Source organism: Tetrao urogallus (genome assembly GCF_951394365.1).
Source record: "Tetrao urogallus genome assembly, chromosome: 5".
NCBI classification, from domain to species: domain Eukaryota; kingdom Metazoa; phylum Chordata; class Aves; order Galliformes; family Phasianidae; genus Tetrao; species Tetrao urogallus.
The window spans coordinates 57,951,541-57,974,181 of record NC_136818.1 but is presented as its reverse complement, the minus strand read 5'-3'; the positions used below and the strand labels follow the sequence as shown (position 1 = coordinate 57,974,181).

Genomic DNA, 22,641 nt, shown 5'->3' with positions numbered 1-22,641 from the left:
AAAGCACAGTGTCAATAAAAATATATTAATAACATCGAAAGAATTGGTGAGTAGCACACAACTTTAAAAAAAATGATGTGAGGAACCACAGTGCTCCTGATTAAAACTGGAAACCCTGTTATGTCAGTGCAAGTTCTCCACAGTGCCAGGGGAACATTTGGAAGGGAGTTACTGAATATTATTCATTTGACCTGAAAGACCCCTAACTTCAAATAATCTCAACAGACACCAGATACCAAAGGATTATAAAAACAATTTTAAGATTAAGTTATAGTTACTGCATGTCTTTTGCTTACGCACTGTATCCTGAAAATGTGTGATCCAAATTCCCTTCAGCCCAAACAAGATCTGAGATTAAAAAACACAATGGCAACTACAGCTTCTAGTGTCCACTTGCAAACTCAGGATAGACCTGGAGTAGAAACTCAATACGCCACTTTCTTGCAGAATATACTTGAAAAGTCAATCAATATTCTGAATCACATTCATTTAACACTCAGCACAATGCTTTGTTTTGATATAGATCACTGTGTTGTAATTTCAAGGATATTTTGAATGGCCTCTATTCTGTGCATAACTGTATATTAATTAGTTAGAAAAAGCAACCCTGTGTTTACTGAATACTAAGCAATTACTAGAAAAATGCTTAGTCTAGGAAGAAATAGCTAACAAAAACTATGAAATAAAATATTTTAGTATCCCCTTTTAGCGCTGTATAAAAGATACTAGAGAAGAAAACATGGCAATTAACTTGTGATGTTTACTTCTAAAGTTTAATTAAACAATCAGTATGTACAGAATTAGTTTGGATGCCACAGCTCCCACTCATTGCCTCCCTCAGAAAAGACAACAGAGAAAATGTTCTCAGGTGTCAGCATTGAAACAATGAGAACACATTCCAAAAAGTTAACTTTTAACTACAGTGTATTTTGTCCTCAGTCTGTGAGCTGGAGAGATCTTCCGTTCCAAGATAAAAGGAGACAGAAGTAAGGTGAATGATGGGGATGAGTCTTTTGTCCAAAAATAACAAAGCTTCTCCAAAGAGATATGGCATTTTAATGCACTATCTAATGCAAGTATTTAAAATATATCAGCAAGAATAATTCTGATTGCTTCCCGTGCAGTAGAAGGACAGAGAGCCTCAATTTGACAAGTACTCAAGAGTTGATACTTTTTTTTTGCTATGAATCTGCTTTTCACATTGCTCACTTCTCTATGAACCTTAGAGATTTGATAGAGTATATTTAATCTTCAATTGAAAGAGGCTATTGAGAAAAGTAAGAGAAGCTTTGAATTTAAGAGGAATTGGCAGCAATGAAAAGAAAAGTACAATCTTGAAAGATTTCAGAGCTATCACACCTCATTCTCAGGTCCCACCATAAATAAGATAAAGTAATAACTGTAAACACAATATTGTAAATAAAAGTAAAGGAACAGAGGATTAGCATCTATCAAAAGACCAACTTAGGTTAGATATTCATTATCATCCACATATTGTAATTCTCCTTCTATTTTCAGTTGAAACTTCTAGAATCCATTTCATGCATTATTACACTGTTCCAATATTACATTGCCATGCATATTATTATTTCTTTTTCAGTGGTCTGCAATTACAATAAAAGAATGCAGTAATGTAGCCATTACCTACAAATAACAATATGCGGTATACTCAGTGTTCTTTAAATCTGTACATATAAAACACTAAAATGCTACTCTCAGCTGCTTTATTTATTTGTTTGTTTGCTGCAATCTCTGCTAATTAAGATAGATGTTAACTAGGGGGCACTGTGCACTCGAAGGACTGAGCATGAGGTTTGTTTTCTCCTGCGACTTGCATTCCTCCAGCTCATATCCATCACGGAAGGAGCACCAGGTGAGCGGGCTGTCACTCTAGCCGAGGCTAATAGATTCTCCAGTGGCTTTTGTTACAGCTCATGTCATGCTATTAAAACTATGCACCTTGAAAATGGCATAACATATGTAGCTGAGACTTGTCAGCTCCAGGTAATCAGACACTGCTTGGTTTCAAAAGCAGATGCAGATGAGACTAGCAATATAAATATGCAAATCACAATGGTCCCTTGTCAGCACCACTGTTCCTACCTCTAATGGCCCTCGTAGAAAGTCTGTTTGCTCAGCTCCTACTTCCAGTGCTACATCGACAGAAGCAAAGGGGCGGCTGGCCATCTGCTGTCGCTCTCGCATAAGTTGCTGATGGGGAAAAAATGATGTTTTAACATTAAAAAGCGCACCAAATATTAGGCTTCCCTACTATACCTCCCGTTACAACATAAGAATGCAAATAGCATGCAAATACTGATATCATATTTTCAATATTAAAGGGAGAAATTTATACCAATTGATCAACATCAGCATTTACTTGAAGACTGAGCCTGGAGAGTTTATGTCGTCTACAAATAGTCTTTCAGCTAAAGCTCTGATGAAATCTCGAAATGAAAGCTCCCCTAGCAGGCTATTCATGAAATAACTTTGCTATTTGTGCAAGCTGGAGACAGATATGGGAAATGGTTGATATAAATAGTTGAAGTCTAATTTCACTGATAAAGCATGCATCAGAACACCTGCCAAGAAAAAGCCCACTTGGCCTTCAAATTTTCATACTTTACTATTAAACCAGATGGAGCTAATAGTGTCAGGACTCATCATTTTATACAGCATCGTTCCTGCCGTTACTTAAATATGAAGAATAATGTGTTAGTATTGGAAAGACTGCATCAGTATACGTGAGTATGATCAGTTATGCTCACAGAGCTTGTATAATCCCTTCCAATCATACCAGCATGCACAGAAGTCCCAAGCAAAACCACAAAGCTAACTCATATTTCTTCCTCAATCTGTAATTATAATGCTTATTAAACCATGATGAATAAAAATGATGACCAGCAGTAGATATTACAGATCTTACTCCACTGGTTCAGTGCAACTAATAAAAGCATTATTAAATATTTAAAGTGAATGAGTCATGCAATTAAAGTCGTGTGCTCCTTCAACTGAACAGGATGTCACAGCATCTTGAGAAGACAAAACACTCACAAAAGTGTTTTATTAGAAAATATCTCATTTTCTTTGTGTTTTTCTCCTTACTGTTTGTCTGGGAAACTTAAAACATTAGAACCTAGCATTTGAATGTTAATGACACTGGCACTGTGACGCACTGCTCATAAAACCCTTTGAAATAGTAAAGGGTATACAAATATTTCTGGCAGCTTACTAAAAAACACTCTTGATTTAATGTCTATGACACAATGACACAACAACCACCTCGTTTTGTAATACCTTTCATGTATGTTTTTTCTCAACTTGCATTTTAACATTGTCTTTAGAAATCTAAAGAAGCACCCAGACCATTAAAATCTAAACAGTTTAGTATTCTCTTAACTCATATCCTGTATATTCCAAAGGCCCGTTTTTTGTAGCCATGCTCTTTCAGTAGGCAACTGCACCATTGGGTTTCCCATATATCATACCAAGGGGATGACTGAGACGTATGTGAGTAAAGAATAAAGGAAAGCCTATTTTGAATATCCAGATGGTTAGAGATTAATTTTTTAGCCTTCCATTTCAAAATGAAGCTGATGGTTTCTGCTTTGCTTCAGGACCAATTTGTACCAAAACCAATATCTTTGTATATTTACAGACAGGAAGAACTACTATGGCTACCATGTCTCACCAGCAACTTGATAAACAACACAAAAAAAAAATGTAATGTGTAAAAATACTGAGTTGCTAAATGATAAAATTACTGTATTTAGCTCATTTTCTTCCTAAAATAACAAAAACAAAAGAAAACAATGTTATTAGAGCAGTCCTACCATATGGACCTCATTACTGTACTGTATGCCTACGGAGCTATTGGCAAATGCATATTTTTTAATGGGAAGCCAGACATCATTTTAAACAAACAGAACTGCTTGGAAAAAGTAGTTAATTGAGCAGAATAACGTATGCTACAAATGCACAAACGTTTATTTAAAAGACATAGTTGATACAGAACATAAAGGAATGAGTATTTTATACGCTCCTTTTATTTTTTTTTAAGGTTAGAAGTATTCTTCACCTCTGCTTATAGCCATTTGTTCAGTAAAGCATTCTCATTCACAAGGCAATAGCTGAAATTTTGATACTCTGTCATGTATGAATAGAACTATGATGATTAATACTGAGAAGATTCTTAATTAGTTCTGTAAACAAGAATGAAAATTTTAAAATGTTTAGCTATCCATGAAGTGTTGCTGAGTTTGGCAGCTGAGCACTTGTAACATGAAAACAAAACTCAAAATATTGCTTCTTTCTGCTCAGCATTTTAAAGTTCCTAATAAGGTGCAGAGGAAAAATAGAAAATAAGGGGGAACAAGGAGAAAAGCAGTAAGATGTTATGATGTTTAAAATCATATTCGTGGACAAAAAAGGAACTCACACCTTTTGCAGCTGTTCATGTGTCAAGACTGGAACAAACAAAAAGTTCCAGTTAAAGAAAATTGTGAGTATGGTATGCTACCAGAGGTGGCAGTCAGGTATGACAACCCATGCTCCAGCCACAACTAGGATAAGACAAGACAGGACAATATACCACGACCATCTAGAAATATGTCACAGAGATATATTTGCCTGAGTATACGGTTATGTTTTGCTGTTGATCAGAACTTCTCTGATAAATACATTTTGAAAAGAATAAAAATGTTCCAAAGAATCTTCTGTGAGAAAATGCATAACCTGTAAAGTTCCTCTTAAGAAGAAATGTCTCATTTGAATGCATTTTGTTTGATTACATCTAGACTTGCATCCAAAATAATTAGCACTGCCTTTTCTATGCTCTTCTAAAAGCCCTATTTTGAAAAAAGCTTTAGATGGTAGGAACTAAGATAGGTGTACTTTCTCTTTGTAACAGACATTCATGAGAAACTGATAGATTAGGATAGCTGAAGAGGAGGAGAACATTTTTGTCATAAGCAGATGAATAGAAAAGCCTTTTCAAAGATCCTTCTGATGCAGATGAAAGGGTAGCTATAATTTTATGAATAGCACAGTTGTACCTAGGTTTGCATCCTTCATACCCTAGATTTTAGTTTTCTTCTTTCCGTTGAAGCATAATTACTAGCAGCATTGTAACAAGTCATGAGTTACTCTGGCAAGATGAGTATTCAAAATCTCGAAGAACAGTGATTCTACAATCTTTCTGGCAGCTTGTTAGTGACACTGTTTTCCCAATTATCTAATCTGAAATTCCTATTCTGCTTACTCATCACTCAGCTCTGACTCCTCTTCTTCTGCTTCTGTGCTGTTAAACACTGATGCAAATAACACCACATTGCTACAACAAAAGCATTAAAATGTCCTCTGTTACATGAGATCTCAAGGAAAACTGATGGCAATATAAAAAAAATCATAAAAATGTCAATGCTAGTTGTATTAATTAATTTATGGCTGCATTGCATTTGACAAACTTCTGGGGTAAAAACAAGTATGTTAAGGGACAGCCCTGCAAAAAGACATTCTCTATGAGCCATACAATTCAGTCATATTCCTGAGGTATTTTATTGCCATATCTAATCAACAGAAGTAGCCTAAATGGGTTTAATGAATACACAAACCCAACTGGACTACGGGCATACTAGTTAGCAACAGAATTTAATTATCCTCAAAATTCCTAAATTCTCATTTTCAGACTGAATTGTACACAGTGATAATTCAATGCAACTCTGATTAGCAGCTTTAATTTGCACAGAGTGCTTTCACTGTAACTTTTCTCATTGTAACTACTGGTGGTACAAATCTCTTCAGATTAAATTAGGTATTTACATAGATGGAAAGAAATTTTTCATTTACATGTTGAATGACCTACCTGATTAATTTCCAAATAAGCTGATGTCACTGGAACAGTAGGTCACTGTCATTAAGCTATTTTATTTTTGAAGTAAACTAAACTCACCATTCCATTATTGCAGCAGATAAGGTGACTTTAAGAAGCTAACAAAGGATACCAGTGGAAACCAAGAAGCAGGAATAAGCATGCTCATGACAGCAGTAGTAGTTTTACAGTCTAGATTCACTCATTCTCTTCACCATGAACTTCCTAAATAACCCTGGCCACTTGCCTTCCCTGTGTCTCATTCCCCAGCCTGCTAAGTGGAAGTGCTCTGACCCAAGAGTGTATTCAGGAAGAAAATGAGATATTAAAAAGACGGCCATAGACTAACATGCTATTTGCACTGCAAAATAGACTCTACAGAAAGTTACTAAGATATCAGAGCCTATTCCAAGCCACTTTCTTTCAAAATTGTCTGTAGAAAAAGTGCTTTCAGGTGTGTGCAATGTCTGTCTTGAGAAAGAAAAAAAAAAGAGAGAAGAGTTATATTTCTCATCCTAGCATTGCACTGAATAAAAGAAGGGTTCTTTAAACTAGACATAGTCTAGCAAACAATAGCTAAGACATACTTAAAATACAGTGTACACATCCCAAAAAATAACCGTTCCAAAAGGTCAAGTTTTTATGTATCCTTTTTGGAAGCCAAATACCAGTTGTCTGTAATTTCCCTTGAACAAATCAAAAAAAAAAAAAGAAAAAAAAGACGAGCCTGGAAAAGGTCATTTTGTTGCTAGATCCAAGGAACAGACTTTTTATGTACTGCACATTAGGAAGCAAAGAACAAAACGTGAATCTGCTGTGACTTTAGGGTAAGGATGTTTCTCGTTATGGAAGAGAATTCCCACCTCTATAAGACTGCAACTATAAAAAGCTGTGTAGTACAATGGAAATGGCATACTGGTTTATGTTCATTTGCAAACAGTTTATGGTTACAGTGAAGTTCTGATCTACCCTTCCGGTACTTTCCCTAAGGATTAATTTAGCATATGAAGATTTTTTGGGTTTGAAGAATCAATAATAAGCTCAAAATTCAATTCTATACCACAACTCACTGCTTTCAAATCTAAGAAGCACTAAACAATACCTAATCCCATGAATTCATGTTGTGCATTTATGCAGTTCTGTAACCATAGTCATTTTAAAGGATCATCAAGACTTAAGTCTTCTTGCAGGCCTTGCTAACTCCAGCACTGTACTCTTAATCAAATAGGCTTAGAAAATCCTTTCAGCAAACCCTTATTATTTTGCTAATAGCCAGCAGAGCCATTTTCAATTCACAGAAAGTTTCTAAAAATACTTATTCAGCAAACTAATGCTATGTACAAAGGAAAAGAGAACTAGATCCACTAATTATAAATGTTAAAATGTTTCCACATAAGTCATTCTACTGAATTTGCCCAAGGACAGTTATTTATAAATGAATATATTAAAATATGTGCTCAAATTAATTATTTCGGAAAATGAAAGTGAGATTCAAGTACCATATTATGCAAACTACTCTTTGGAACTCTTTCATTTACAGTGATGTCACATAAAGAAATGCTTTTTAAAACGTCCTCTAAAGAATTATTAACACCGACAGCGCAGTACTTCAGTATAAAGTGTCATGTTTATAAGTGGAATAGACAGAGTATGAAGCTACCTTACATCAAAAGGTTTTCAGAAGAATTGAGTACATCCTATTCATTTTATTAAGCTACTGTTTTTGAAATGAGGCATCATTAATACCACCCACTATTATCTCAACTGTTAAAAACGGCTTCAGTTATTTACCTTAAACAATAGACATAAGCTTACAATTGAAAATAAAATTTTCAGCTGCTCCTGTAGCAATTCAGATTTCCTTGAAGATAGTAAATATGATCTAATAAAAGAAACTGGGTATAAGGGGTACCAGATGAGATCGGTTTGTCCACCTCTGTACATTAGTCAACAGCAAATTGCAGCATGACTAAGATCTTCCCAGCAGATACGGAAGTTTCCAAGGAAGGCCCCAATGATGGGGCTTCCACAGTCACTGCAGAAGTCTGGATTGCCTAACAGCCCCTGGGCCAGAAAGGTCTTTTGTAAAATCTAAATTAAATCTCCATGCTGACATTTAAGCCAATTGCTTCTTTTCCTGTCTGTATCTGACAAAAAAATAACACTCTTCTCCTCCACAGGAGCTCTTCATGAATTTGAAGCTTCCCTTCACTCCTCTCAACTTTAAACTACTGTAGGGATACAAGTATTTTGTCACCACTTCCACTCCCAGTTTCAATGCTCCCATATACATCTCCAGCTGCCTTACACTCTCATTAAAAAGTGGAGCCCCAAATCCTACACAGCAGAACAGAAGGCTCAGTTCTATCACCTTACAGATCTTTTTGTTGATAGCATTGTGCCCGATCTTTGCCAGAATCCATTATAATTCCACCTCATTTTCTGAATACTCTTACCAAGGTTTTCACTCAGAAACCTTTCTGAAACTCATTTCCCCCTACTTTTTCCTGCTTTTTTTTTTCTTTTTTTTTTTTTTCTTCTCCTTTCAGCAGATGCTTACATCTTCCTCAGAGAAGAAACTTTTATTCGCCAATTACAGAACACCAAAATTATAACTTTCCAGTCAATTATTTCAGATTCTCCCATCTTCTGTACAGAATGCAATTCCATTCTACAATATGTCTGCACACTCTCAGTTCAACTATGCTACATATGCAATAACCTTGGCTTATCATAAATAAACACCAGAATCAGATCACAGCAGAATCTCACTTAATGTCACTTCCCCCATTCCACTCTGGACTGCTTAGAACGACCTATCCTAAGCATATAGTTTTACACAATAATCCAAGTGTGAATACCCTTTCAGGATGTTTATGAGAAAATCAAGTGAAATACTGTCAGAAGGAATGCTGTATTTTGCTTCCTTCTTCTCTACAATGTCTGCATGTGTGTTGTATCAAGAAACCAGTTTGGTTTGGCATTACTTGTATAATCAATGAATATACAGATATTATAATTTAAAAGTATACAAGAAAATTAGGCTAAACAGGTTGTCACACTAAAGAAAAACAGATGGGAAGTTTACCCCTGACCTTAACTCACTGAGAAAAGTCTCCAAAAGAGATCCTTCCCCAGTGGCAGTCAGCTCTTAAATGGGGTCTAGGAGAGGTGAAGCAAGGCTCCACCCCTTCCAGTAGCACAGGTGAACTGCCTTCACCTGTGCTCCCAGGGCTGACTCATTGCTCACCTCAGGTGGTCAATCAGAGGTTCAGGCTGTGATTCAGCAGTTCCCATACACTTGTACATGACAAAAGAATACTGAATGTCACCCTCATCTTTGCTCTCTACTAAATTATTGGAGATCGTTTGAAAAAATTTTTATTTTAATACTTTCCTAAGAATTAGTGATAAATTATCTGCTCTCCAGCCCTTGCTTTTTCTCGTTTTTTTAAGAAGGAAATTACAGTTGTCCCTCTCCAGCCTTATTGAATCTTCTTAATCTCAGAGAAAACCCTGTCAGGCTCTGCGATCAGATCAGTACATTAGACAGTTCCTGAAATATTCCAGAATAAGTAGAATTTGGTTATCCAATCTGAAAATATTTAGCAAGAATCCTCTGCCTCATGTTTCTGTATTACTGCTTGAGACCATATCCCTTTTTCACTGTAGGTACTTACAGGCTTTTGAAAAGGCCTTAATTAAAACATTTCTCTTCCTAGAAAAGAAAAAGTCACCAAAATGGGGTGCATGTACACTTACTTCAGAGATTTTCAAGTGCAAGACCAGTGTATTTTCATTTGCAAATTGTGCCAAGACAACAACAACAACAAAAAAAAACAGGTAATGAATTTGTTTCCCAAGTGAACTGAAGTGAAAATATGTTGTTCAAATTATAATGGCCAAATTGAAATTCTGCCAATTTAGAAAAAGCTGCAACCATACCTGAAGCCTGGCTCACCATGATTTCAGGTCAAAATCTTAAGATTTTTTAGATGATTATAAATCCATTTTTTCTTCATCATTTCCTTTCCTTTATTTTTTCTATAATGAGTTTGCACCAATTTTATGAATTTGTAAAAAAAAAAAAAAGATGAAATAAAAAATGAGCATGAAAACTCTGAGTACTACTTCAATACAGGTGAAGTTCGCCTTTATCATTTATCATTTTTGTTGATTATTATTTTGTTAAAGATGAAGTTTGTCTCCAATTCTTTAACACCATTTATTATTTGAGATTACTCATGCACTGATAGAGTAACAATGTAAATGAAATGTGAAGTGCAGCATTCTTAGCAATTACACAACACAAAGCACATCACCATTAAGGAAGGTAAACTGGAGATGTGATTGACATCACAGGAAAGCCTTTAAATGCTTTCAAACTTAATTCTTCAAGTACTAAGCTAAATAACTATCAATTTCACTGCCTTGCAAAGAAGACCAAAAAGAGGTGCACTTTCCAGTACCCTGCCAGCATCAGGATGGAAATGTCCTCATCTAAACTGGTCCTCAGTGAAAAGAGCTGTAGAGCCTCACCACTGCAAGCCACACTGGCATGCCACACTATCTTGTGCTTCTGAATTGGGTGAGAAAAATTCCTGTAAAGAATTCTTAAAAAAGCTGGAGCTGTGTTACTTCCAGTTATACTAGACTTCAGGTTAACGGCCTCCCACTTCCATTAAAAAAAAAAGAGACTCACAGTGACACTGACAGCCTTTTCATTGTAATAGTTCCATCCAAGATCAGCTCTAAAAGCAGTATGTTTCACATCAACAACCATTACAATTTTTTTTTGTAATTGTTTACAATTGTTTGTAGCCAGTTTTAAGTTACATCCAAGACCAGGAAGTGTGAAAAAAAGTGTGGTTGATTTGATTGTGCAGAAAGTCTTGTCCATCTGGCAGCTTCAGAGAGGAGGCATTTAGCTAATCAGTGTAAAATGAGGACACTGATTTGAAATTTGGGTACTTATCCAAATAAATATTCCAAACTTCACAGATTTGTTCACCATACCTAGCACCTCCAGGTCAGCAAGAACTTGGCACTCAGTGCTCGTGGGAATGGCATGTGGCCATAGCCAACTCATTTTGTGCAGGGGAGTGACGGCTGTGAAAGAGATGCAGTTCTGCTTTCTGACCAGAGTAATAATAGGAATTAAAGCAGCTCTCCTTTGTTCATGATGTTTATTAAATTGAGACAATTGATATAGTGCATGTGAGAAGTTACACCTCTTAATGGTGACTGCTCAAGAATAGCTGAAAAACAAATTGCTCACAAAGCTTTCAGCTCTGGCTACAGAACTAACAACTAACCCCAATCCTATCACTTGCCTCTGAAAGAAACTAAAAGATTTACTCTAAGCTCAACTATCTAGAACAAGAAAGTACTGAGAAAAGGAAACTGCCAAGGTAAGGAAGTCTGAAGCTTGCAATATATTAGTGGAGAATTAATTTAGGAGTTGAGCTGCTATCTAATAATCAACTGTTATTGAAGGGACTAGAACCTGTCTAATCTCCTAAAATATTCAAACTTCATCAGAATTTTAGAAACTGAGGATTTCCAAGTATTAATTACCCTAATCCTACAGTCTAAAATTAAGTTCTGGAATATAAAGCCCATTACTAATTGCAGTGGACCATTCTGGCAACATATGTAGTACGAAAGGTCAAGTTGTTTTTATCTTGATAGTAATATGGTGCACACGTTCCAGCCACAAACATGGAAATTGGACTTTTCTGGTAGTATCCCTAGAAGAGATTGAACCAATCTCTGTATATACTCTGTGGATTAAAAAATACTGTGAAAGGGTTAATCCCTCACCAGTGCCACAATGAGACTTTCTATATAAAAGTGGCAGAGTGTAAATCAAAGTACTCTGGCAGTTTGAGCTCCAGTCAGACTGTTTCAAAAGAGAGAAGTGGGACGATTTAGAGTTCATCAATTATATCACATCAAATTAGCCTCCACCACAGGCTTCGCTCGACAGCTTTCATCTATTCTAATTTACAATAGAGAGGACAGCCAAGTACAGGATTGTGGCAATGACACCATCAAAGGGAAGCATGGTAGTTCTGCTTCTCAAGAATGATAGGCTTTTCCAAAAAGCAGCTTCAGCTGGGTCAGAATCTCTGGTCAGGTTTATTTTCCTTCATTTGCTCTGCTCCTGATTTTAGGAAGCATCGCGCTAAACATCTTTTTAGCAGTCACTGCCTTTCTACAGACACTGCTCTCTATCTCTCACCATCATACAGTGATTTACCCTTGCAGTTAAATCCTTAAAATAGACAAGTACACTAATGGAATGCCATTGTAACTGTATGTGGTAAGCACATAGGTTAGCTATTTTAAAGGGGAATAGCTATCAGGAAATTTGCCTTCCAACTGAGAGACTTTACATGTGAATTCGTCGTGGTTATTTGAAGACACTGACAGTGCAGTAACGTAAACTGCAGCACAACACAAGAAAGCATTTCAGTATCCTATGGAGATATCATTTTACAAAACATTTTAATTTTAAGAATCCATCCTTTTTCTGTAGATCTCATCATTAAGCATTGTGCATCATTTAAACTGCAATCCAGAGGCTTGGATGGATTCAGATGGAAACCAGGCCTTGTGCTGGCCTTCTGCATAGGGGTGAACTCACACAAGAAGGATGAAATGCCTTCCTTATTGCTTCTACCAAAATAAATCCTAAGAGTCCAAAAGAACAAAAAGACTGTTTACCTTATAGCAATCAGTTTACTCCTCAAATAACATTTTTTTTGTTTAAACAGACAAATTAAAATAGGCCTTTAAAAGTACACAACTTTCAATGATTAATTCACCAGGATGAGCAGGCTTCAAAACTATATTTCCATCCTCTTCCATCACAGTTTCTATGCACATCTGTACTACATGAACCAATTTTGTACTTGATTTTCTTCTAATATGGCCTGTTTCCAAATGAAGTATTGCAGGCTTTAGGCAAGTCAAGGTCATCTTTCCCTTTCCCATTACTTTACTCTCTCCCCAAGGTTGACTTTGCTGGTAAGACTTTACTGTGAACTACTAATAAGCTTTTAATGGCAGTCTTCAAGTTGTTTTAATAGTTGTATCAGATTAAAATACTTAGGGACAAGTAAATTATCAGAGTTCCTGACAGCTAATTTTTAGAGACTATCAAGTGAATTCTGTACTGGTAAATACTAGGTAAAAACTTAGAAATGTGATCGTCTTTTACCTGGAATATTAATTTGCTCCTTCTTTTAATATGCAATGTTATAAAGCTTCTATAAAGAAGAATTGAATATAACAAAATATACTCATGATTTTCTTTTGCAAATCTGGAAATAGGACATTCTTTATCCTTCCAAAATATGTCCCTTTCTGTGTGAGAATTGTTTACCTTCGTTAGAGACTGCCATAAATTTTTTAGGAATGTGGACTTCTTTTTCATCGCTTGTTCCAGCTGGAGACATATTGGTTTAAAATGTCAGGGAACCTACTATGTGTTAATGGATTTTATATGGGCATCTGCTTTCAAGTTTACACCACCATAATATATGAGACAGCTGGAATTTCATTAATTGAAATTTATTTACCTAGGAAAAGAACAACAACATCCTTAATTGAGAGACAAAAGAAAACAAAGTTATGATCTGAGTCAAAGGTGCCATACATCTCCGTCATTCTGCTCAATAGACCCACATTTATCACAGTGCAGGCAAAGAAAAGACTCACCCTTGGGACTTCTAAAACAAAGCATGACAACTGTGATTTGCCTAATTAAATTTCCTTACTCATTTGGAGTTGAGGGAAATATGCTAGTATACATGCTCCACTCTAAACTTAGGTGCTTTGGTTTTGGTTTTGTTAGTTTTGGTTCTTCTTTGGGCTTTGACCACCTAGTATCTGTTTTGGTTGCTTTATTATGAACACATGAAAAGTTACATCACAATCACACAACATATTGCTCATAGGTTCCAATGGCTTCAGGTAATGACATCAGGAAATCAGAAAGATGTTTTTCGTTATCTGCATTAAGATTAAATCACATAATACAAGTTTTTAGCAGCTTCTCAGCTACCTGGAAATCTTGCTATGGTTGCTCAGTACACATGCCTTATGCCTCAACTGTAGGGAGTGCAGTGTTGCATCCTCATTTGGAAAGACCAATTTAGAATCAGAGACCAGAACTCAATATAGGCAGCTTGGAGAAGTTGGGTTATGTGTTTTACATCAGTTGTAACTTTTCTTATGGGAAACATTAAATCTTATATTAAGAAAAGGTAACAGGAAAATCTAACAGTGGAGGTAAACTCCTTTATATAGGAAAAGGAAGACCAAAGAACCATACTTAGTAGATTATTAAGATCAGCATTATTACATTAAGAAAGTACACAGCCATAGGCTATTGTAGTTATATCATGTCATTTGTGCCCTATATGGCCATTTTCGAGAGTCAGTAACAACGCTTAGGTATGTAGCCCCAGAATGACCCTATACATAATACTGTCATATTATTTCTTTGTCCAAACTTATACACAGTTCAAAATGCAAAGAATGATACTGTCCCCACAGTTTATTTCAGTAACATACTAAGAATACATAGCTGAAATACTCTATATAAAAACCCCCAAGCAGGTTTAACTTTTACAGTTTTGGTAATGCTCCAACACAAAAGGGAGCAAACATAACTTCAGCAAATGAGTTTCATGCAGGGAAGAGGAAATTCTTGTACCGACAAACTGCGGATTGTTAAGACTATAGACTTCCTAGAAAAAATAAAAATATTGAAAAACTATTTGAATATTTGCCTTCATAAATAATTTTGCAGCATGTTGTTTCTCTTCCATTTCAATTTTAATGAAGGAATTCTATGACTTCAACAGTAAAGATTTGCTTGCAGTTATATTTAATTGGCCTTTAAACTGATGTGCATTCATTCCTATCCTACAGGCAAACGCCATTTTTAAATTTCTCAGTCTTTGATGGAGGGAAGTTTTGACCTAATTCTCTGCAGCTTTAAAGGCAAAAGATGTCAATGATTTTTAAAATGCAAGGTCAGTAAAAAACGCTCCAATAAAAATAACAGTGGTAACGAATAGAAATAAATTAAAATCGCTGCAGATTAAATTATTTTCTTTGAAAGTGGAATCACTCACATCTCATAAATGTAATCTTCTACTTATCACATCTACTGACACGTCAGATACAGTCTGGCTAAATCAATCATACAAGTTAAAATTATACCCATTACTCTGTATTATATAAAATGTTACCAGAGTCCTCATGCTTTATTTGAGAAAGGCAGAAATCTCTGAAGTATGTAATTTAAAGTGTATTCTCATTTGTAGTCTCTCTTTCTATGCTGAAAACAAAATAGTTCCCAATGACCAATTGAGTTTCTGATCCTTACATATAGAAGAAGATGACACTAACTATTATGCACAAAATAAACAGTACTTAATTGTGAGACATAGATAAGATAAAAGACTACTGGTTTTACTCCAAGACATTTTTGCTTGTCTTGCTTAGGCCCTTTCCCATACAAACTGCAGGTCGGCAGCTGTGACTCAGCTGCACAAAGCAGCTCTCATACTTTTATCTCCTGGGGCACATCTTCTCCAGAAGCAAATTCATTTCATGTCACCTCAGCTGCCACTGGCAAACTCACCAGCAGTGCAAAAGAATCAAGCTGTGATGGGATGAAATCCAGCACTCTCTGAGCACGTCATTTATTCTTGCAATGAATCAACTCAAGTGGCTGGACCAATAGTTAACTGTATGTGAAAAGGACATACAATACTACCACACCTGCACATAAATTATGTTTACCTTCCAAAGAGTATATATTCTGTTGTATCAGCTGCATCTCTCAAAGTAAATTTACTTATTTAAAAGAAAAGTCATCAGCAATGATCCAGTACATATAAACGGCTGAGTTCAAAATGTTTTATAATGTTTGCGAACAGCTTCTATTAAAAGGTCCAACTCTGAGCCATATCAACAAGCCAAATTGCATACCAACTTGCCTCAAGCACCTGAAACAAGTCGTCATTACCTGTGGGCAAATTACTGTTTCTGCTAAAAACATACAAAATCTTTGGTGCAAATGTTTGCAGATGTGAACCACACATAGGATACTTGAAAATCTCTTTAAGTATCTGTCTGCTTTTCACACAGGTGTTTTGAGTGAGCTGCCCCTTTTCTTTTTCTTTCTTCTTTAAACTTGAAGAAGCAGACATTTGCGTGTTGTGAGCCTAAAGCTGCTCTTGCATAATAGAGAGCTTGGCTGCTATGTTTCTTAACGCAAAATGACACGGAACATTGTTTGCAACATACGGAAAAGCTGAAACTATGCCCTAAGGCAAAACATCGTGAGCCATAATTATTCAATTATGATGTTTAAGATCACCCACAGTTGTGAGAGCACTGCATAAATGAGGCGTAATGAAGAGGGTTAGGCCAGGTCTGACTTCTCACCCTTCTCTCTGATCAGGTTGGCTTTGGGGATTTAACTCAGCTTTGTTGTACAGCTCCTTGTGGCTTATTATTATTTCCATTTTAACAATAAAGCAGAACATGTCTGAATTTGTAATGGGATTGTTTTGTACTTCTTTAAAAAAAAAAATCACAATCTATCCAAAGGAAGCATATATATATTTAAAATACATAGAAATAAATTTAAGACATAGGGAGCTAAAGAAATAGAAGAAATGGATATTCATTATTATGGTCAAATAAAACACATACTGATCTATACAAGACTGCCTATTTCCTTATTAACGAGCTTTACCATAAGAGACGTTACTGAGGAATGTGACCAAGAAAGAAGTAATAATCACAAAAATGTTTGTGCAAAACAAAAGCAGTAAAAAAATAAAAACCGAACAATAAACGTTGACTGGTTTCTTCCTGAGCAGTCCAGCTCTCTTATAGCCCTTTTAAAATGGCTTTATGTTCCAAGAGAATTCATAAGCAGCAGTAAGGCTCTCAGCTCATCACCCCATAAGACAAATGTGAAGAGTGTGCAAACAGGCCCCACTGGGGCTAGGTCCCAGATCACAGTGCTGGCAGAGAGGCTGCAGCTGCAGTGAGCCTGGCAGGGCAGAAGCCATCCAGCTCTGCCCTCAGGAAGCTGTGCTGTCCCTTCTTCCCTATGTTTCATGTGAATAATACTGCAATTCATTTTCCTGCTGCGATGCCCTTTCCTTCTCTCTACCATCCTATTCTGGTTTTGATTTTCCCTTTAGAAATGACACAGTCTGCACAAGGCAAACTTTGCCCTGCTTCCTTTTCAACACTTGTTTCTCAGTTTTTGGCAGCCAAGGATGGGTGTGAGGAACAACTTTTCTGCACTCCTCTACATCTCTTCCTTCCCATAGGCTCTGATGGGCACGATGCAGAGGCAGGAGAGGTACAAGAACTGCCTGTGCACTGTTGGGGGATGAAAGGTTTTGGGGCAGTATTTGGTTGGTTTACCAGCTATTTCTTCTCTTTGGGGATAGAGATAGCAGAATCATAGAATCCTTTTTGCTGTAAGGGATGCTCAAAGGCCATCTGGTCCAATTGAACAGGGACATCTACAACTCAATCAGGTGCACAGAGCGTGGTCCGACTGACCTTGTGTGTTTGCAGGGATGGGACAGCCACCACCTCTCTGGACAAACTGTACCAGTGCTTCACCACTTACTTAAACTCACTTAGGAGCTGCTATGCACCATGCTAGTAGTGTATTCAGGGAAAAAAAATAATACTACTATTAATTAAAAAAAAAACAATAACAACACATAAAAAACAATAACAAACAGCCACCTTTACTAACAAAACAAAACAAAAACCATGAGATTTAGTAAGAATGTCTTGACAAACAAAAAAGAGAAAAACTAAAATATATCTTTCTCTCCTCCAAGTACTATGCGGAAGAAAGAATAAACTCCTAATATCTTTTCCTCCTTGTAGATAGTGCTCAAATAGCAAATAAGTACAGAGTGAATATACAGATGAGTTCTAGAATGAGAAGCCTTTGCCAGGATCCATACTTGGGGCGTTCTGCAGCAGTAAATATTGCTCACTGCCAACAGGCACACATACACATGGAGCAAAAAACTCTCCAAAGAAAATAATATCTTAGAAAATTTATTCTTCTTTGCTGTGGGGCAAAAATGATGTGGATTTTAATAGAATGCTGAAAGAAATTAAGACTACAATAAATATATGTACAGGTAGAAGTCACTTTTTAAAGTAGCAAATAAAAAAGCAAAGCCAAAAAAGGGGGCTAAAAAGCAATTTAGCTGAAGAAGAAAGATTTCAGGTAGTACTAATTTACTGCCACAGATATGAGCCCACAGCTAGCACAAGCACAAAACACTTCCTATGCAAATACAGCAGGCAAGCTAAGTCCTGTTTCCTAGCTATGTTCAATATAAGACAAAAATAATATCATGGGATGAGCAAAAAAAATCTACTCACTAGTTTTTATACTTACTGGTTTTTGTTAAGTTTGCTATTATTGCTGTTATTTTTTAAAAGCATTTAAAATCAAGCACTTATGATACAGACAAACCAACGTGGACGTGTTCTTAAACGTGCCATGATGCTTGCCTCTGACATTATCCCGTGAAACATTTATTCAGGGTCCGTGGCTTCTGATAACAGCTCTGCACACTGCTGCTGTTCTTCAATTTATTCCTCAGGTTTTTGATCTGCCTGCTGATTATCTCTGAGCTAGTGATACAGAATCTTAGTTTTTCCAACCTGCATCCTAACACTAGCCAATTCCTTAAAGGAAAAGGTACTCAATGGAGGATCTCGCTTCCTAACACCATCCTGTGTGCTTCTAGCAACACTGAAACTGCTGCAGTAACAAAAGAAATTAAAGATATTGTGTCAGAATTCACTGCTTCCAGGGATGGAGAAGTGGCTTTGTTTCTATATACAAGCAAGAAATAAGAATGAACTGATTTCTACCAATTCCTTTTCCTTTAGTCACAGAACTAAAAACAGCATATGCTTACATATTGAGGACTGCTACATAGAGCACTGTTAGGAAAAAGGAATACAATCAGACTGAACACCACTTTATTTTGGCATTTTTGCTTCTATAATCCTGAAAAGATTAATTTATATGTACTTTCAGGAATGTGGATGAACTCTGCCACGAGGAAAGTGTAAGTGATGGCCCCAGTATCAAGGAGGAATAAACTGAAAAGAAGGGGGAAATACAGAGTTTGGTGCACATCTTCCGTGTAAAGAACTTAAATAGCAGTAACTTGAATAGTGTGTTCCTGTACCAGGCATTTTGTAAGGCAAACAGCATTTATTTGGAGAGATTTGCAGGCTCTCTGTAGCAATTCATGCGAAACAGAAATCCTGAAGAAACAGATGGAAGAAATGTTTAAAGGAAAATTTCAAGCACGGGAAATGCAGCATTTCCAACAAAATGAAAATAACTATAATTTCACCTAACTTTCACCTCTGTTAACAGAGGCAAAGCCCCTTTTTCATGGATGTTGACTGCATATAATCTGTTCACTTAAAGTCAAACTTAATCGTATGATTATTTTTATATACAATATATTGCCCAAAAGCTGTAAGCCAGGAATTTGCCACATTAGCTGCTGTGCAAACAAAGGAAAAAGGGGATTTATGGTCCAGAAGATTTATATTATAATTTGTTAATTTTCAATGAAGAGTAAAAGATAATCTGAACGAGGCATCCAGGCATTTAAAAACAGAAAGTATTTAGCTACATAATGCAGCTTCTGTGCCTGCGTTCAGAAAAGACAATTACCAGATACACTGAGAGCTACCATAAGTTGACAGAAGGAGGTGAAAATTCTCCTTAAGTGTAAATGCATGAATTAGTACTAATGCCAATGGAACCATGTCTATTTACAAATAAATTTTGATACACTGCCCAAGAAAAAGAAAAAGTCAAAGTATGAAAAAATACATCCAAACAAACAAAAGAGACACATCCAAAGACCAGACTGTAAATTACTAATATCCATAAAAGGAATGCTTTCTCCTATAACTGCAAAACTATCCCTATTTCAAAATAAAATAGAAATGGTAATGATGGTTATTGCTGAGTTTTTAACTTCCGGACCTTAATTCTTACTGGAGATTCTGAGTTGATTAAAAAAAAAAAAAACAAAAACAACCTAATGTTTCTCACTGTTCTTTCTTCATCTGCAGTCAACACTGGAACAAATCTAGAAAAGCCCGTTCAGATTTCAGAGGTTTTGAGTCCTCTGTGAAACTAAAGAAATACAAATAAAGGTATTTCATTAGTATAAAATGATAAGATACTTTTTTTTTTTCCCATACAAGATATACACCCATCTACGCTTACCAGAAAGATTTAGAGCAACTGCAAATGTCTTAACATGAAAATTAGAACACTTTGAGAGTAGAAATATTGAGTGCTGTCCCTCCCTCCCAAGACCTTTATCATAAAGGACACTCTGAGTTCAAAATATATCAGCAATTTTATAGAATCATAAAATTTGGAGTTGGAAGAGACCTTGAGGATCATTTAATCCTCCAAACCCACACATGGGCAGGGAAATCCCCCACCAGATCAAGACCCAGAGCCCCACTCAACTTGGCCTTGAGCACTTCTAAGGATGGGGCATCCACAGCTTCTTGGCACAGCGTTCCAGCGTTTCACCAACCCCACAGTAAAACATTTCTTCCCAGTGTCTAATTTGAACTTCCCCTCTGTCAGTTTTTAGCCAAGTTGCTTACACGGTCATTATTCCCACTAAGTACTTTCCAGTGTGCAAAAGTCAGAATACACTGTATTTTCAGGAATTAAAAAAAGTAATAGAAATTTTAAAAACCAGGCAAGATAGAATTCAACCAAATACAAAACATTATGATTGCAATAATACAGAAACCATTCTTTCAGTACGTGCATACAAGTTTTAAAATTCATCTGTAAAATTGCTTTAAGATTTAATAGTTATATGTAAGTGAAAATGAGCATGCCGTGTGCGGTGATAATACCACCATTGTGTGATATCATCTGAGTCTATTATTCAGCAGAGCAGAGAAATATCAAGAAATAATTGGCCCAAAACCTCTCATTTTAATTGCTCTGCACAGACCTGGAATGCAAGTTTGATGCCTCTAATATCAAGGAACATAACCAATTCTAAAAATTGAAATCTGAAATGCATCAGGCTGGTCATAAAGAAATTATAAGCACTAAGCCAAGATTTGCTACACCACCTTCAAAATAAAAGGGAACAATTTTACTATGCCAAAAGGCAATAACAACAACAGCTCACATAGGCTTGTTTAGAATTAAAAGGCCATTTAGACTTCGGAGCCGGATACAGGGAAGTTGTTCAAGGCTGGAACTCAAAGACAGGGTGGCTGTGATGTCCGAGGGAAGCAGCTGGTGATGAGGAATATAATAAGGGACAGGACAACTTTTTCTAAACAAAAAACCAATAAGAATTCTGACTTGTTCTAAACCACAGCATTGACTTTGGATAGCTAAATGCATTGCTATACATCTTTCCCAGTATCCCTTCTTTGCCACATTTTCCTCAATTTCCAGTCTACCTTCCACCTTAAGAAGCTGGCTGCAGTCAAAAGACACAGTGTTTTTACATATAAAAAGGTTTTATTTTTCATTCCTAAAGACATCTTGTGAACTTTCCAAGATACATTTTTAAGTGTCTCTTTAGTCTAAGCTACGGAAAAAAATATTTTCTTGGTGGTACTTCTTAGACACAGCATTACTCCCAGGTTCCCCAAGATCAGTCTGATTTCAAAATATTCGAGAACCTCACTTCAGAGTACACAATCCTAAAAATTCTTTATATTAGTTCTACTAAACTTCTCATAAAATGTCTAGTCTGGGGAAAAGGTACTTGGCCAATTTTCAGCTCAGTTTCTCTGAGGTAACAAAGAGTTTAAGTCAATCAGCTTTATAATGGAGAACTAGCATCAATGAGAAGTTCAAGAGCGACTTGTCGCTTCATTTTAAATACCAGACGTGTCTAGAGACACAATTTTATTTCATTTTATGTTGTTTGCCATGTCAGAATAAAAGTGCTAGCTGCAAAATAGTAAATCTGGGACTGAGTGATTAATAAATGTGCTTTAGGTTTCAATGTGTGAACAGCATTGTTCGATTGTTTTTCATCTCAGAGTTGTGTGAAGGCTTGTTTTGTTTGTCTAGAACTACTTATACAAAATGCATTTTAACTACCAAAGTTGATCATAAAGGGAAAGAGGGAGAAATAAAAAGATACATTATATAAACGACCTTGAGATTTCTTAGCACAAAAGGCACCAATATTTCTTTACTCATTCATTGGATTCTATTGCATGGCATAAAGTTGATTTAAGAAATTGATAACTGCTTTACATTTTAAATGAAAGGACAAGTATTTTATAAGACCACTGGGGAAAAAAAACAAAAAACAAAAAACAAAAAACTTTTGGTTTCCTCAAAAAATGAAGGGAAAGACAGATCTTGCCAGGATGAATAAATTACACTAGCATGAAAAAAGGACAGAACAATACAACTGACAACAGATTAACATCTGGGGTTAACTGCCAAGAACAATGCATTGCTTATTAGTACCCAACTGAAACGTTCAATCTTTGTCCTAGCCCACATTATTCATTTGCTAAAGCCAAACAGGCTCTTCATCAGCTTCTGTCTTGCCGTATGTTCTCATTTCCCTGGAAATGTATGGTAATGAAGGTCCTTCTAACAGATGTTCCTTTAGACTCATTAACTTCTGAATCTTCTTGTTCAT

At 36.2% G+C, this 22,641-nt stretch overlaps 1 protein-coding gene across 1 annotated transcript in view; it reads right to left on the bottom strand.

The window, feature by feature from the left end:
* The window catches only part of ATRNL1 (attractin like 1), a gene marked incomplete at both ends in the record, with an annotated part of 422,440 nt that overhangs the window by 109,802 nt on the left and 289,997 nt on the right, over positions 1 to 22,641 (bottom strand). Inside the window, one exon of the mRNA XM_079535698.1 lies at positions 2,104 to 2,211. Within this exon, the coding sequence (XP_079391824.1) occupies positions 2,104 to 2,211 (108 nt within the window). The remainder of the gene's footprint in view (positions 1 to 2,103; positions 2,212 to 22,641) is intronic.